Source organism: Biomphalaria glabrata, chromosome 8 (assembly GCF_947242115.1).
Source record: "Biomphalaria glabrata chromosome 8, xgBioGlab47.1, whole genome shotgun sequence".
In the NCBI taxonomy this organism is placed as follows: Eukaryota; Metazoa; Mollusca; class Gastropoda; family Planorbidae; genus Biomphalaria; species Biomphalaria glabrata.
Genome location: NC_074718.1, coordinates 7,059,502 through 7,076,163, shown reverse-complemented (window position 1 = coordinate 7,076,163; position 16,662 = coordinate 7,059,502). Strand labels below are relative to the sequence as shown.

Here is a 16,662-nt window from a genome sequence, read left to right as displayed (position 1 = left end):
TTACTTTCAGCCCAACTAAAGTCAGGTACCCATTAAGGTTGGGTGGACTCAGGGGGCGCCCTAAAAATCCCGTATTTCAAAATCTCAGATTCAAACTCAGGACCCCAGGTTCGGAAGCCAAGCGCTTAATCACTCAGCCGCTGAAACGAGTGAGTGTTTTCATTTCCTTGAGAGACTCAGAGTAGAGGCTTATGAGAGAATGTTGAAATGACATGCTTTAATTTCATTTAAAAATCTAACATTTGCCTATAACTTGTATCGGGTTATTTTCAGAAGTTATATACGATGACGTATTCTCCAAAATATGCCCGAGATATCTAAGTTAAAAAATATCAGAAATCCTCTTTATGAAATATCACGCTGTTCTATGACCTTCTGTACGCTTTAGCAAATTGCTCCCCATTACCTATTTAATCTTTTCCCGTAAAAACTGGAAATCTCTAGTCTCTTAATATATACATTGTTTTCACTTCTCTTGATACCTTGACGCGTACATCACGTGACTATTACTAATAAGCTCTTTACTTACCTTTTATCTTATGGTTGAATCTGAAATGTGTTTTGTAAAAAATCAGCTATGTACCTTACTCATGTCTATACTTAGCTCACATCCGATACAGTCCTTATGAGATTTTTTGTAAGTCTGTGTTGGCTTGTTTAACTATTTGGCTTAATGTCATTTTTAACTGTACCAGTTGTTGAATTTCTCAGTGCAGTTTCTAAATTTGCTGTGTAGAGTGGTTTATGTGCTATTTTAACGTCTGTGAAATGGTCGGGTCGGTGATGAATACGGGTAACATATTGTGTCAATAATGGTGTGCTTACAGGAGTAACAGTTTTATGAAGTGTGCACCAGTCGCGTGGATGGAGTTTCGTATTGACAACGTATGACCCACTGGGCTTGTTTTTATTATTGCTATTTTTTTTTAATCAACATCATGACAATAATGGTATTAAATCGGACTGTCCAGTCTTTGATAAAATCTTTTATTCCAAAAGGCTATTGTCAAGAAAGTTAAACCTCTACGATTTTAGAATGTAATTTAAAAAAAAAAAGTTTCGAAGGTTATTGGCGCTGTGAAAAAAAAAACAACAACATTTAATATTCTACTGTTTTAAATCCGGGACTTCACTTTTTGTTTATTTGTCATTATTATAAAACCTTTTGAAGAATGTCGGGAAGGAATGTGTATTCGAGTCGCTATTTCCCCCCATCAGTAAACAGATAGCATAGATGTCACACAAAGATGGCATTCATTTAGTGTAACTCTTTTTGATTTTTAGCTCTTGCATATCGTTAGATATATTAGAACTCATTCTGTTCATGTATCCAGCTTGCTAACGTTATATATGTCTAGTTGCTTATGTAGACCAAGGCACGAGGAAAGTATGGACATTATATTTGTGTATCATTTTGTTAGAACCTCCAAGGTTCCGTTGAAATACTATCATGTAAAGAATTACATATTGTTTTGTGTGTGAAATAGAGCAGTGTTTGTGAACTAAAACAGTGGCAGGGCTAGAAATTATTACATGGAAGACTTAACATTGAGAGAATCGAGACTTGTCTGTAATCCGTCTAGGTGCAGTGAATAACTATTTAGAAAATGTATATTATTTAGTGTTTGGCCTGATAGAAATAACTTGTTGTCTGTCAAGCTTAATGTTCTGTTGCTAATTTGTTGTGGACTACGGAAAGAAATTTTAATTCAACTTGAATATAAATGTGTGGAATTTTTATTTTTTTCAATACGCTATGGACGTTTTGTCACAATTAAAGATTATTCATTCCTAGCCCGAACCTCCCGCAGGATCAAGGGGTTATGGTAGGGTTTGAACCCGAGACCATCGAGATGATAATCAAGAGAGTATGTCGCACGGCCAGGCTGTGATACACCTTTAGTTTGTAGCTGAACATTCTGAAACCATTTAGATGGTCATAACTTGAAGCGCCAAAAGTGTTTACGTAGATTAAAAAGTCCGGAAAAAGCAAGGTGATTTTTGATCATCAATGCACTTTTAAAGAGAATGATATTTAGATAAAAGAAAAAAGAAATGAACGTAGAGAGAGAGGGGGAGGGGAAGAAAATGTGTGTGCGCGCGTGTGTGGGTGTGTATATGGAAAGAAGATGTAGACACACAGCTGTCCGGATAAAATGTGACCCTTCTCGTGTTTGTTATTGACAGTGTCTGGATCGGGACAAACATGTCCATAAAATGTGTCTCACTGGCTCGATCTAGCTCAAGCGTATCACAGAGGGTGGTTCCGCATCGCCGACTGTTTTTCTAGAGGTTGTTTCAGGGTGATGATAAACTGAAACTTTCTTCACAAACAAGTTTAACATGCATTACTCTGGTTATCAGCTTATCGAAACTTAATTTTTTTTCTCTTCCCTACTCATAGATTTGTTTGGTCTCCTTTTTTTTTCCTTATAGGTGGGCACATTGGGGGTCGCCTCTGAGTTTGTGTTTTACACAAACTCTTTTTGTATTCTTTATTTTATTTGTTTTTCAAAACAAATATCCCAAAGCCTTTATATGTAGATCTATAAAAAAAAAAGTTGTTTCGATGAAGAATAAAAAATCAAACCTATTTTTGCTGATATAACGATAAATTTAGCGTTTCTGTTAGCTGGGTTAGCTCAACTACTAAATAAAACAGGCTCTGATTTATATCCGTTATAAGGCAGGTATTCTTCTCATTGTACGCTTGCAGTGTAGACGTGTCACAATCAATAAGGCCTATGTTTAATGCGATGATCTCCTGTGACATCCCTTGAATTTTGGGTGGTAACTGGACACGCCCAGTGATGGCCTTTCCCCCCACCCCTGAGATAACCAGCTGATAAAGACTCTGGTGTACTTGGCCCTAAGCCATACTATTTGTTTGGAGAAAAGATCATAATAATACTGCACCAGTCGTAGGCTAAAAGGGTCTTGTGTTTGATTGATGTAACAATGAAACAAGTTTAGCTTACTTCAAATGTCAATGTTTTCTTTCAAAGGTTTCATCGGATATCAAACAAAATATTTAATTACCAATAGTTAATTAACTAATTGGTTACTTTTTTTATTTTATTTATTGATTCTTGTGTTGTCAGGTAAAAGAAATAAGTATGCACAATTTCAGCTTGATCCGAGATTTGGTGTGGGAGAAATAACGTGTACAAACTTTTGGCCAGAGTTAGTTGATATAAGCTTTGTAAAAAAAAAAATGTTTTCTCATTTTCAGAATTGCTTGGTTTAAAAAAACAACAACAAACAAACGAGTTTTGGTAAGGGTTAGGGGAGACTTAACCCAGAGAGGAAAGAGGGCATTGGGTTACCTAGAAGATCAGAAGGAGTTAAACTCTTAACACGGGACAGTGTCGTATGGCACACGTGTCACAGTGCCATCCATCTCTGTAGTCCTTGTCATGTCTTTCTTGTCAGGCCGTGTCCCTCGAGGCCACATCCAGAAACTGATATTAAATAATCTGTCGTGATTTTTGGTTTGTTTGGTGTTGACCCCGTAATGTCAATCATTCCCATCTTGTATTGCTTTCATACAAGTCATAGTCGATGTTTTCGCTGATCTGAGTTTTTTCTGGGTTTTACTTTTTCAGTTATTCCTTATTTATTTAAAAAAAAATGTTTTATTGTTGAATAATGAGGAATTTTCATAAACCCAGAAAAATCGTAAAATATCTAGCTTTTTTTTTGGTGCATCCGGTGTGCAGAATACGGAAGTGTTGATCAGCTGTTCGTTTGAACATTCGTTTGTAGATCTGAGAACTTTGTGTCTACTTTTCAGAACCAAATGTCTAAGCATGCCCATTTGTAGCACAATGAAATTTGAATTAATTAGTTGGCTACCGTTATATTCAAATATATTGTCCTTGACATTGTTTTTTTTTTCAAAATCTCTTCCAACCCTACTTTTTGCATAATCGTATTATTATTATTATCTTAAAATTATAATATTTTGTTCATTATCGCCTGGGTCTATTTCCGTTTCGCTTGTTTTTCTCTCGCTTATTAAATATCATTGGGGCCGCGGTAGCCAAGTGGTTAAGCGCTTGGCTTCCGAACCTGGGGTCCTGGGTTTGAATCTAGGTGACACCCTAGTTAACTGCGGGCCGTAGAATCAGAGGACCTTTACATCATCTGCCCTTTAGCTCGCAAGGTCTGAAATGGGAACTTCACTTTCACTTTTTTCTTCTTTTTTTTTTAAATTGAGTATGATTGCGTTAAAAGTTATTTATCGAATGTTTAACCGGCTATTTAAAATCAAAATGTCAAGAAAAACAAATTTCTGTGTTTAATTTCATGGACTATACTGACTATACTATACATGACTAAGAAAGTTCTTTAGAAGATTAAGTGGGCATATCTTGAGTTGGAAGATTTTACCCCATCAATACAAGTCCTACGAACAAAGTCGACGTGCGATCGATTAATAAAGTTCTTATTGACCTGATCATTTTTAAGTAGGCCAGTCAGACGTGACTCACTTGGTTTCGTGTGTATGTGTTATCATTTCACTGTCTTGATCATAGCTATTGATTATTTACACACTTTTGTAGCGGGCGGACACACACACTCACACACACTATTTCTTGGGACTGTTTTGTGAGCTGGTTCCGATGCAAACACTTAGTAAGTATATCCCTTTTAGTACAAGAACAACATAACATTCTAAAACAATGCAAGAGATTTAAAAAAAAAAAAAAGATTTTGTTTGTTAGTAAACTCGATTGGATAATTAGTTTAAGACTTGACTCGTTATCAGAGTCTACAGTTGTGACCTTTGTTCACAGACTCCAGCCGTTTGTGCATTGCTTACTTAAGTACATAAATCTTAACTTAACTCTTTCTCTCCTTAATTATTTACCACATTCTGGTGGAATCAACGTTGGTACCGTCAGTTAGGAAAGAGTCAAGTAACTGTTATAAATCTTGTGCATAGACCTTAGCCGAAGTGTACAATTATAAATTTTATACTAGACCTTAACCAAAGTAACTGTTATAAATCTTGTAAGTAAACCTTAACAACTGATTACGCTTGTCATCATTAATGGTTAAACCCCAAAAAGCCTCAAAAAAAAAAAAAAAAAAACATACACAGTATGCAGAGGTGATCGGATTGCTTAGGTTCAGAGGCGGTCTTAGGACTTAGGCCAGTGCTATCTATGCGGCCGAAACCGTCGAAAAAGTCCTGGAGATCTGCTTAAATTATTAAAAATCTGAAAACATATAAAAATCACCTGAAAAAAATAGACAAATTGTCATCTTGGAGTGTCATTCAATTTGGAAAACACCAATAGTTAGCACAAATTAAAAAAAAAAGGCACTGTCTGCTTTCATTTCATTTTCCTAATACAAAAATCCTAATTTTTACTTATTATCCTTATCCCTACGCGCTATCCGTTTCGCTTAGGGCCCCGCAATCGTTAGAGCCGGCCCTGCTTAGGACAGTCGTAGTGAATATTTGCTCGACATAAAGCTTTTATAAAGATATATTATGACTATACAAATATACTCTCTTGTGATGAATATCTTAGAATTTCTTTGGCTCTTAAGTTCTCGTCTCATTTAGTCTGTATTCTAGCCCGGGAATGCGCAGAGGAGCACAACATGGCCTAAACTGTGCCGATGTGCCGAAAAATTCAAAATATCACATATCATATGAAATGTGCAGAGCAGTAATCTAGACGGTTTTGACTCTATACTTTTCAATAGTATTTTTTGTCGTCAGCTACTCTCGCTCCATCCACCCACCCACTACTTTATTTTAGCTAAAAATAAATGAACTACTGGCCAGAACTGGACAGTCCACAGCAGTACTCAAAACCCAAAACACTATGAAAACACAAAGGAATAGCCCTTGACAAAAAAAATCAGAATGATATGCTACCTGGTCATGGCCTCATTCTTAAATGCTTGCGAATCTTTTTATTCCATATGCTAGGACTAATGTGGTTGTTCCGTATTTATTCTATGTCACGTGGTAGTGTTGTTTACATGAATGGCATCATTGATTTCATTGTAATTGGAATATGGAACTAGTCTAGATCTAGACATCTTTAGGGAATACAAATTAGGTTACAGTAATTCATTAATTGATATGATTATTTAGTAGATCTAGATCTAGCCTAGTACAAGATCTAAATCTACATCTTATCATAGGAAGTCATTATTGTCATGAATAAGACCATAATCACGTGACTTATTTTAAAGTAGGTCAAAGATTCGGAACAACCCCATTCTTACAAGTGCTCCTTCTTCACTAGTGTCATTAGACTTTAGAGAATGGAATTGGTTGCCTGTATCAGCCAGGAAAACCAATGACTTAGCAAGATTTTAAGTCACTGATTAACATGCATAAATAGATTGACATCTGAAACGCGTAGGAGTTAGTTCTATTTATCTTCTGTTTTGAAGTAACGTCTGTAATCTATAAGATAAGATTTGTTGTGGGGTGTGAAGTCATTAGGCTTGTCGCCCATTACGTCCAAGATAAGAGTCTCTAGGCAGCTAGTCAATATAGGTCAGAACCAGCCCGCGGACTGGAGGCTGGAAACCGCGAAGCTCAGTTCCTGAAGACGCTCAACAAACACCTTTCCAAGCGGAGACTACTAGCACGGTACTGCTAATGACGTCATATCAAACATTCGGTTGTGTCCCGTTGTCAACACGCAGACGTGACGCCGGTGAATACGTTCCGTCTGTCGTGTTTGAATTAGAATCTAGGTCGCAATGTGACAGTGTGTGTGTGTGCTTTCGCGCGCGATGTGTTGTGTCACTTTATTCCTGATATGCCTTTGGGTGTCAGTGTGCGAGTGTCTACTTTCTAAATGTGAAAGGAAGTCGCAATTTGAATCGCTTTCAAAACAACTGCATTATGATAAGGGCAATAATCCACTATTTTCTAGCAAACATATTCGTTGTCAGGGTAAACGGTAGCCATGGAATAATAATAATAATAATTAAAAAAAACACTTCCCCTCTCGTGTTTTCAACTTCTATAAACTTTACAAGATTTTCTTGGTTTGAAGTAATTAATTTAACCCTACTCGTATCTAGTATGTAATAAACAAGTAAAGTAAGGCACCCCTTCCAATGCCCTTTTAGACTTAGGGGCAGAGTGGTATCAAACGAGTTTCTCAAACTGCAACTTAACAATTAGTTTAGGGCATATGTTGTAAAGCTCATCTGTTTCTGTGGACGACGATTAACGACAGTGTCACGTGGCCCACTACAACGATCCGACCGATAGTTGGGTGGACTCAAGGGCGTCCTTAAAATCAAAACAGTTCGAAATCCCTGCCTTCGCTTATATTCGAACCCGAGACACATCGGTTCGGAAGCCAAGATATTTACAACTTAGCCACCACCTCCTCCCATATTTGTGTCATGACATCAAACACACAACAAGAAAAAATATTAACTCTTAAATTACATTTGTTTTAACAATATTCACACAAGCTGATACTTCTTTGATAACCTATTCACACATGTTTTATCTCTCTTTTCTAAACAGAATATTTTTGGATGTCTTGAGGGATATGCCAGTACCATAGAACCCAGTCTCTTTGGTTGCTTCCCCCTTAGCAGAGTCAACGACCCTGGTGATGTGAAAGTTGATTGCAACTTTTCCATAAGTTCAACCTTACATCTCTCTTCTCGGAAACTTGAAAAACTTAGACGTCGAAGGTGCTTTTTGATTAAAGAAACGAAACCGGTATTGTAGATAGCAAGTGTTGGTTCTATTGTTGAGTAAATCTCTCGCCATGACGCCGAGATGATTGTCAGTTCAATTTGCATTCCTTTGAGTTAGAGCGTGTTTGTGTAAACATACATTTCTTAGCCATGTTAAGGAGGATGGCTTAGACAGGGCGAGACAAACAGGTTCGTGCTATGCTGTTTGTGTGTGTTTTTCTAATACATTTGATCGTGACAAGCTGAAGATGGTGTGATCTATTTCTGGAATTGGATAAAACTTCTGAGAATCAACTATTTCAAAGAAGGCATCGCCGAGAATAATACTGTCATGGCGTCTTTTAAGCCGGAAGTGGTTTCCAACGAGCAGTCTGACGATGATGGTGAGTTTTTTTTTTTTTTTTTTATTTTATTTTTAAATTTCTATTTCTACTTGTTTCTACAGTTTCGTTGCTTGTATATTTTGGTAGATTGGACGTTTTAGAGGTATGGCAGCTATTCTCAAACTGTGGGGATTTTCAAACTGTGGGGCGCAACTTGCTGATAATAAAAGGAAAAAAAAAGGGGGGGGGCAAAGGATAAACTTTGTATTATATTATAAATCCATATTGAGTCTTAATCATATCAAAAATGCATAATGTTAAATGTTTAACAACAAATTAAATTCAGTGACGCAGTTTCATCCTCTAAGTAAAGTGGAACCTTTCATACTGTGTGCGCAGGAGGCTTCTGCTACAAGATCGATTATAAGTGTTCCTCTAAAGCAGAGATACGTCTTCGCCAATGCGATTCTAGACTCTTCCCGCCTAGCTTACACCAACACGGTCAAATGTCTCCCGTGTGACGTGCTGTACATACGTTCTGCAGTCATTTGCCTGAACAAAACAGACCCGCTGAACACAAAAAGTGTTACAGACGCTCCTCTAAAGAAGATCTTAAGGCGACCACCCATTCCCAATTTAGCATATTATATTGAACATGTGCATAAGTGGCAATGTCTTCTGTGTGAATTGCTGTGCCAAATACTGAATTGTACACGCCAGGGGAATCAATTTCTGAAGACAAGGATGCAGATTAAAAGTGGGTGGTAGCACGAAAAAAAATCGTTGTTTCAGCGGAGAAGCACTTGTAACAGCTTGAGAACCATTCTACATGAGCGTTTTTAATTTGTAACATTTGTTGGTTGAAATGAATTATGAAAAGAGTTCAATACCTTTTTTATAACTTTTAGCCTTTCTTTAAAATGAATTGATTTCTTGCGGATTAAATATGTCATTTATAAGACTCATAACATTATATTCTAACTGTTTAAACGTAGCTTTAACTTTACTTAATTAGAAAAAAATGGAGTATTATTGTTCTTCATTGTAAATTTGTGTTGAACAAATTTCCCTTCAGTGAATGTCGAGCCTCGGAGCGACAGCTCGTGAACTAATAATCCTATAAAAACTTGTTCGATACAAAACACCTGGGTTGACATGTGTAGAGTTTCTTTTCACACCAGATACTCGTGTATCGTGGCTCGCTTGCCGTCACGGACCAGACATAGACATTCACACATCATCGTACTTAACACACGTGGGGCACAGATCTAGATAACATAGATAAAAGCACCCCCCCCCCCTTTTTTTTAGGCTGTGACGTTTCTGTTTATCGGTGAAACTCCACGGGCCTCCAAAAGTGAGAGTTTGCTTTACATGCCATCAACAATCACCTGACGATTAGCGCACGTGTCCTTCGCGCTCTGAAGATAGAACTCTATTTCACTGTACTACAGTTATTTAGAAATTGGCTTATTTAGATCGAACTCTATTTCACTGTACTACAGTTATATAGAAATTGGCTTATTTAGACAGAACTCTATTTCACTGTACTACAGTTATGTAGAAATTGGCTTATTTAGATAGAACTCTATTTCACTTTACTGCAGTTATGTAGAAATTGGCTTATTTAGATAGAACTCTATTTCACTTTACTGCAGTTATGTAGAAATTGGCTTATTTAGATAGAACTCTATTTCACTTTACTGCAGTTATGTAGAAATTGGCTTATTTAGATAGAACTCTATTTCACTTTACTGCAGTTATGTAGAAATTGGCTTATTTAGATAGAACTCTTTTTCACTGTACTACAGTTATGTAGAAATTGGCTTATTTAGATAGAACTCTTTTTCACTGTACTACAGTTATGTAGAAACTTATTTAAGTGTTCCTTTTCTCAGATTGGTCATTTGTTACCTCTTGGAATGTGCATTAACTAAAGTTGATCAAGTTGTATATCACTACACTTCTTATCTGCTACTCAATTCATCTGCCCATCATTTCGTCCGTAGACATCTCCGTCCATTCAACCATCTAAAGAGAAAGTAATGTTCCCAACCATCCATTTAGTTTCCACCATTTTAGAGTGTGTGTGTGTCTATAGTGACGGTCGGAAAAGATTGGCTCTTGGTTGCGAATGATGCAACATAGGTGGCATTGTCGTCATTTGGTCTTAGCTAGGGGAGACGACCCCAGAACGTGAGACTGAAAAAGGTTGTGTTACTGTAATGAGTTAGATTTTGTTAAAGAGCATTATTACTAAAGTCTTTTACATTTATTTTATCCCATATCAACTTGATTTTGACTATATCATAATAAAAGTTATATTTCGTTTTTTTTTCACAAAAGTGATTCAAGTTAATTCAAGTTTTACATGTTAAGATCTAATACACAGACAACGGTTTAGTTGTCTGCCAGCTGTTTGGTGTTGCAAACCAACGACCGTCAACACCCCCCCCCCCCCGGCCTCAAAATAGTAGTAAAAGAAAGACGACTTAAAATATGTAACTAGATAAGTTGTTGACTTTGCAAGAACCCTGACCCACGCCACTCTACTAGATCTACTTCATCACAGTTGACATTCACCAGCGCCACCTAGTGCTGCCGTTTGAACATGGCCCGCCAACTGTCACCTTCTAACAATAGAATAGACCTGAGTGTATAGACGGAAAGAACGGAATCAACTGTTGATTTTGTTGAGGCCCAGACGATCAACCATTTCAGAAACAGCGCTAATGGCTGCTGTAATGGTAGATCGTTTATTGTGTTGAAAACCCTAAAAGTCTTAACGTCCCTATGCCTCCCGCTAGTGTTTATGAACAGTAAAAGTTATTGTTAAAAAATTGAACTAAAATATGTTAAAAGTATGTTGGTTCCTTAAAATTCCTAAAAAGATGATTGCATTGTTGTTCATGACAAGATTATTGGATATACTGGGATGTATGCAAATATGTAAAACACGTTTCGCTATTTCTTTTATCTTTTTTTTGTTGTTATCACTGTCTGTCTGACTGGTACTCGTTTTGGGCACGTTATTTCTCCCACTTCCCATTCTCGGATCGAGTCGAGAATTATTCAATTTCTGTAACAAAAAAAAATGAATCAATAAAGAAAAAAAAATCAACCAATTAATTAATTAAATAGTGGTGATTATAAATTGTGTTTATACCGAAAAAATGAATATAAGTAGGTCATTATTAATATATAAGGCTGTAAATGTGTACTTTTTCCCCCTTTGGATAAACTGAATTAATTGTTGACGATTAATTATTTTGTTTGATATCGAAATATGGGGAAATAAATGCTACCAAATGAGAGATGTGGATGTATATATGGATTTAATCCCCATATTAAGTATTAGCAGTTTTTCATCTCCTTAGTCCCATTCTCGGATCAAGTTGAAATTCTGCATAATTATTCGTAGTCCATGAATATTCAGGAATCAACCTTAAAAAAAAAAAAAACCGACAAGTTAATCATTTAGTACTAATTCATTAATTTTGTTTCATTAAGCAAAAAGGGAGCTAAACCCTGTATTTTTCAGTAAATGACAATTAGCGGTTCTTTTTCATTGATAAGCTTTGTTTTTTTTTTTAAAGTATCATTTTTTTTCTATTGCGTGTTTGTAGATTTAGATTCCTGCTGGCAGTGTAACATTTTCATTGACAGATCAGATCTGTGTCTTTGTATTTTCGAAAGAGTTTTGTAAGCCTACACGGTAATGTGTGTTTAAAGAACGTTCGGTGTAAGAAAAAAGTTCGTTGTCAGATATACGTTCGATGTCAGATATAAGTTCTTTGTAACAAGTGCTGTCAATGTTGTTCTGACTTGGGCCAAGTTTCTGCAACTCATTCAGAGTGTAAGATGTGAACGTGCAGCTCAGTGACGGCATCCACCAACTCTTGTTGAACAAGGTTTTTGACACGACACAGTTCTGTCTTAATAAGCTACTGGTGCTGCGTGTGTGTGTGTGTGTGTGTGTGCTAGCAAGTGTGTGTATGTAAGCCTTTCTTTTTTTTGCTGCTGCGCTAGTCTGTTTAAAAAAATAAAAGTGCCAAGGTCAAATTGACAAGTCGAGATGACCTGTCCTAAAGCTTTGCGATCATCGACAGACTCTGTCTTAAGTCTTGTCATCGCGCGCGGATTGTTTTTTTTTTTTTTTTTTTCGGCCGTCTGGTCTGTCCAGATCCAAAGAGCTAGCTGTATAGCCTGGTCAACAGACGTGATCTGATTTTGTCTGCCCGCCCCCCTCTCCTTTGTCTGACTCCTCCTACCTTCCCCCCCCCCTTTTTTTTTGTGTGTTAAGTTTGCGATATAAAGTAGGTTACAGCTCAAACTAGCTAGAGATGAACAAACACGAACAGGACAGAGTGTGTGTCCCAGAATCATGGATCTACCTCCCCTGCCTCTTATCTCTTGCAGAAGTTTATGTGCATTTCACTTTATCACCTCTATCTCTTACAGAAGTATATGCGCATTTTACATCATCGCCTTTATCTCTTTCCAAAGTATATGTTCATTTTACATCATCGCCTTTATCTCTTTCAGAAGTATATGTTCATTTTACATCATCGCCTTTATCTCTTTCCAAAGTATATGTTCATTTTACATCATCGCCTTTATCTCTTTCCGAAGTATATGTTCATTTTACATCATCGCCTTTATCTCTTTCCGAAGTATATGTTCATTTTACATCATTGCCTTTATCTCTTTCCGAAGTATATGTTCATTTTACATCATCGCCTTTATCTCTTTCCAAAGTATATGTTCATTTTACATCATCGCCTTTATGTCTTGCAGACATATGTGTGCACTTTATCTGCTTCTATCGTGCTACCACTGTATGTGATACTCAGCTTCTATCGTGCCACCACTGTATGTGATACTCAGCTTCTATCGTGCTACCACTGTATGTGATACTCAGCTTCTATCGTGCCACCGCTGTATGTGATACTCAGCTTCTATCGTGCTACCACTGTATGTGATACTCAGCTTCTATCGTGCCACCACTGTATGTGATACTCAGCTTCTATCGTGCTACCACTGTATGTGATACTCAGCTTCTATCGTGCTACCACTGTATGTGATACTCAGCTTCTATCGTGCCACCACTGTATGTGATACTCAGCTTCTATCGTGCTACCACTGTATGTGATACTCAGCTTCTATCGTGCTACCACTGTATGTGATACTCAGCTTCTATCGTGCTACCACTGTATGTGATACTCAGCTTTGTAAATTTCTTTTCTGTTTGTTTCATGTTGAAGCTCTTTTTTTTTTTTATTGTTTCCTCTTCGACGGTGAGACTTTTTGTTTTCTGTTCTCTTTGAAACGCCATCAGCTACACAGCTGGACATGCCTTTTGTTGACGACCAAACTTCAAAATGCTCGGACACTTCTGCACAAAAGTTTTTCAGCATGTTGTTGAGCTGCTGTGGACCTTGGTCAGCGCCTCCTCCCACCACTTCAACTCCTTGCTCTTAAGTCAGCACGGTCTCTGGAATGAACGTTTGAAGAATTCCTCATCTCAAGAATTTCAGTTTCCAAAATTAGACTCCTGTCTTCAGCCCGTTTACCACTCTCCCTAACAATGGATTTTATTCTTAAAATCTTTTTTTTTTCGTCAGTCCCGCCCCTTCCCCCCCCCCCCCTTTTTTTTTTGTTCCGGCACTTTACATGACTGCTTTCATTTCTGTGTTGCATGCTGGGAATTATTTCAGCGCCACTATTGCAACATGGGAGGTCAACGTCCGGTCTTTTTTTTTCCCGCTTCTTTTCCCCCACGCTCCCATGTTTGTCCACCATTTTGTCCTTGAAGAATCACCAAGCCATGGGGCCACAACACGTAACTCTGTTACAGTAAACTCCATTATTTGTGTGTGTGTGTGTGTTTGAAGTGGTCGGAACGGTTGAAGTAAAGCGTAGCCTATAAAGTTATTTTATGGACGTAGATTTAATGTACTTGCATTGATACTCCTTCTTTATAAAGCTTATATCAACTCACACTGTCTGTCTGTATGGTAAAAAGTTTGTATACGTTATTTCTCCCACACCCAATCTTGGATAAAGCTTAAATTACGCACAATTATTTCTTTTACATGACAACACAAGAATCAAATAAAAAAAAATCGTTAATTAACTATTGGTAATTAATTCTTATGTTTGGTATCTTGAAGAAGGGAAATAAATCGTACTTGACATATATGGTGGTATACGCTGACTTAGTCCCTTCGAGGACTCTTGAGCCCTGAGTGGACATGTAAACCCCTTTTACAACTGGTCCAGACAAAGGTATAGGCTCACTGCGCATTGAGAAAGCTAAACAAAGACAATTGGTGAAACTATTTCTAATGGCACATAGCAAGTATTTATATATAACAAACCAGTAGACTTGTATTTGTCTTCATTCAAAGACATCGAATCACGTTGTAGATAAAAAAAAATACATAATTCCAAGAACGTTCTAATGGAAAGTCACTGTTGCCAACTAAATAACATAAACAAACAAAAGTTAAAAAAACACTGTCATTACGAGGCTGCTGGTGGTATATAAAATTTCATTCTATTGTTTCTTGTAATGCTTCAAGATTGCAAGGAGTCTTTCCTGTGAGCTTTGTACAATCAAATTCTATTCCAGTCCTGCTTCGTTCAGCATAAGACAGTGCGCAGAATGTTCATGACTGTCTATGTATTTTATTCCACTCATTACTGAATGCAAAGAAACATCTGAGTCATGTGTGGGAATTCCCACTGAATGTGTGTTATTTTTAAGTTGATTATAGTTTTCAATCGACCACCGGCGGACAATGGTTATGCTTGCCCTGGATGTGGAACATGTAGGTCACAGCTGGGGCTGCGTATCCACCGGAAATACTTCATTCCTCATTAATCTTCTTACTCGAAGACAAGCGTTAATGTTATTATTGTTATTATTATTATAGTGTTCACTATGAGGCCAGTTGGTTTTTGTTTTCTCAAAGATGTATATAAACTGCCAAATTTCTTGGGAAATCGTTAGAGGAGTTTTTGTAAACTGCGTGTCCATCCATCCATGCAGAGCGTGCAAGCTGATACGAGGATCGCAATGAAAAAATACTCTGCGTTACAAGTGGAGGAGTTTCGATTCCACAGTACTGAAAAGTGTTTACAAACGGTCTTATCCTTTGTTCTTAAAGCATAGCTCGGTCAAACGTCCGTTTGTTGTAACTGTGCAGACGTATAGAGTACAATTCCCTATGACGTAGAACTGAACCAAAGTGCAGGTAGATAAATGCTAGTTGTTGTAGTCTTGAAATGGTTGCTAAGAGTACGTTGTCATCAGCATCAAACTCCATTTCAGTGTCAGGGCTTCAGATGCTCAAATTCTCTCTCTTGCAAAAGCACTGGACAGAAACCATGCTGTCTCACGTAGTTGTAGGCATCTTGAGAACCGTTGACCTGAGCTGTGGTCATTTTTGTTTCCTTGAGCCTTCTGTTTACCGGACACTTTGCCGAGGTTTAGTATACCGGACAGTTTCCTTATTTTCCTTCCTCTCTTTGCCCTTATACCAATAGTCTCTTCTTCTTTTTTTTTTTCTTCTCTCTTTTGAAGGTCTGTTTTCGTTCTCTGATGCCGAGGATGGGGGTTGTAAGGTAAAGGGGAGACGACGGAAATAGCCGAAGATCTGACGTCACAAACGGGAGTCTTGTTTCGTGTCTGCGCTGTTTAGTCAGCATGGATAACACCAGTTGACTTCTTGCTCCTTCCCTCCCCAGGCTCACCCGCTGGGCCTGTTTGTCCTGGTCATTGAGTTATGTGTGTGTGTTGCTGACAGGAGGTGACATAATGTTCCCCTACTTGCCGTTGGTCGCTGGCGCAGTCAGGGGCTCCAGTCAGTTTGAACTGATGGTGCCCTTTTATCTGCTACGCCTCTGAAGAACAATGCTTTTTGGATGTTTGAGCTTTGATCTATTAGTGTAGTGTAGTTCGTCGGTGCAGCAAACACAGAACTATCTAAGCTTATTTTTTTTTTAGTGATTTCTTGACCTAGGACAATGCAACTCTTCAATGATGATTGGATGTGACTAATGTATTCGGATATAGTATAGATCTAAATGTCAGATAGTAATAGTTCATGAGTTCATACAATTTCTATTTGGATTAAAACTTTAAAAAAAAAAATCATGTTAGATCTATTAGGACTGACGCTTTACGTTTTAAGTCATACATTTGTGCTCTTGCTGATTAGTTTGAGGTTTCACACTATCTCTACTAATAGTTACTCTGTACATAGACTCTCGCTGCAAGTCACTTTCGAGATTAGCAACTTGTGAACAATATCTCTATACAAATTAGTTTCGGGTTGTTATTGTGCTTATTTTTTTTAAAAAAGTCCGGTGCAATTACTACGGATGAAGCTTAAAGATTATCATTGTACTTTCTGCCGTCTTCCTGAGTGTTAGAACTCTTCTACTTTATCCTGTAGTGTATTTATCGGCTTGGACAAGCAGCAAAAAAAAAAATGAGTTTAGCTCTAACCTGTTTTAGATCTTATTGTGGAAGGATTTAAATCTTGGATTAGTTTGTTACGATTGCGTCAGTGACAGAATAACACGATTCTACAAAAAATTCTACCATTTTTAAATACTTGAGACTCATTTG

The 16,662-nt window shown here is 37.5% G+C and overlaps 1 protein-coding gene across 3 annotated transcripts in view; it reads left to right on the top strand.

The window, feature by feature from the left end:
- The window catches only part of LOC106053703 (mucin-5AC-like), an 81,377-nt gene that overhangs the window by 13,156 nt on the left and 51,559 nt on the right, over positions 1-16,662 (top strand). For 2 of the 3 annotated variants that reach the window (XM_056037620.1, XM_056037622.1), the window contains exon 2: positions 7,523-8,084. In XM_056037620.1, coding sequence (XP_055893595.1) covers positions 8,033-8,084 — 52 coding nt within the window. In that variant the 5' untranslated portion in view covers positions 7,523-8,032. Of the gene's footprint in view, positions 1-4,571; positions 4,639-7,522; positions 8,085-16,662 lie in introns of those variants that run through there. The other variant, XM_056037621.1, reaches the window with a different exon arrangement.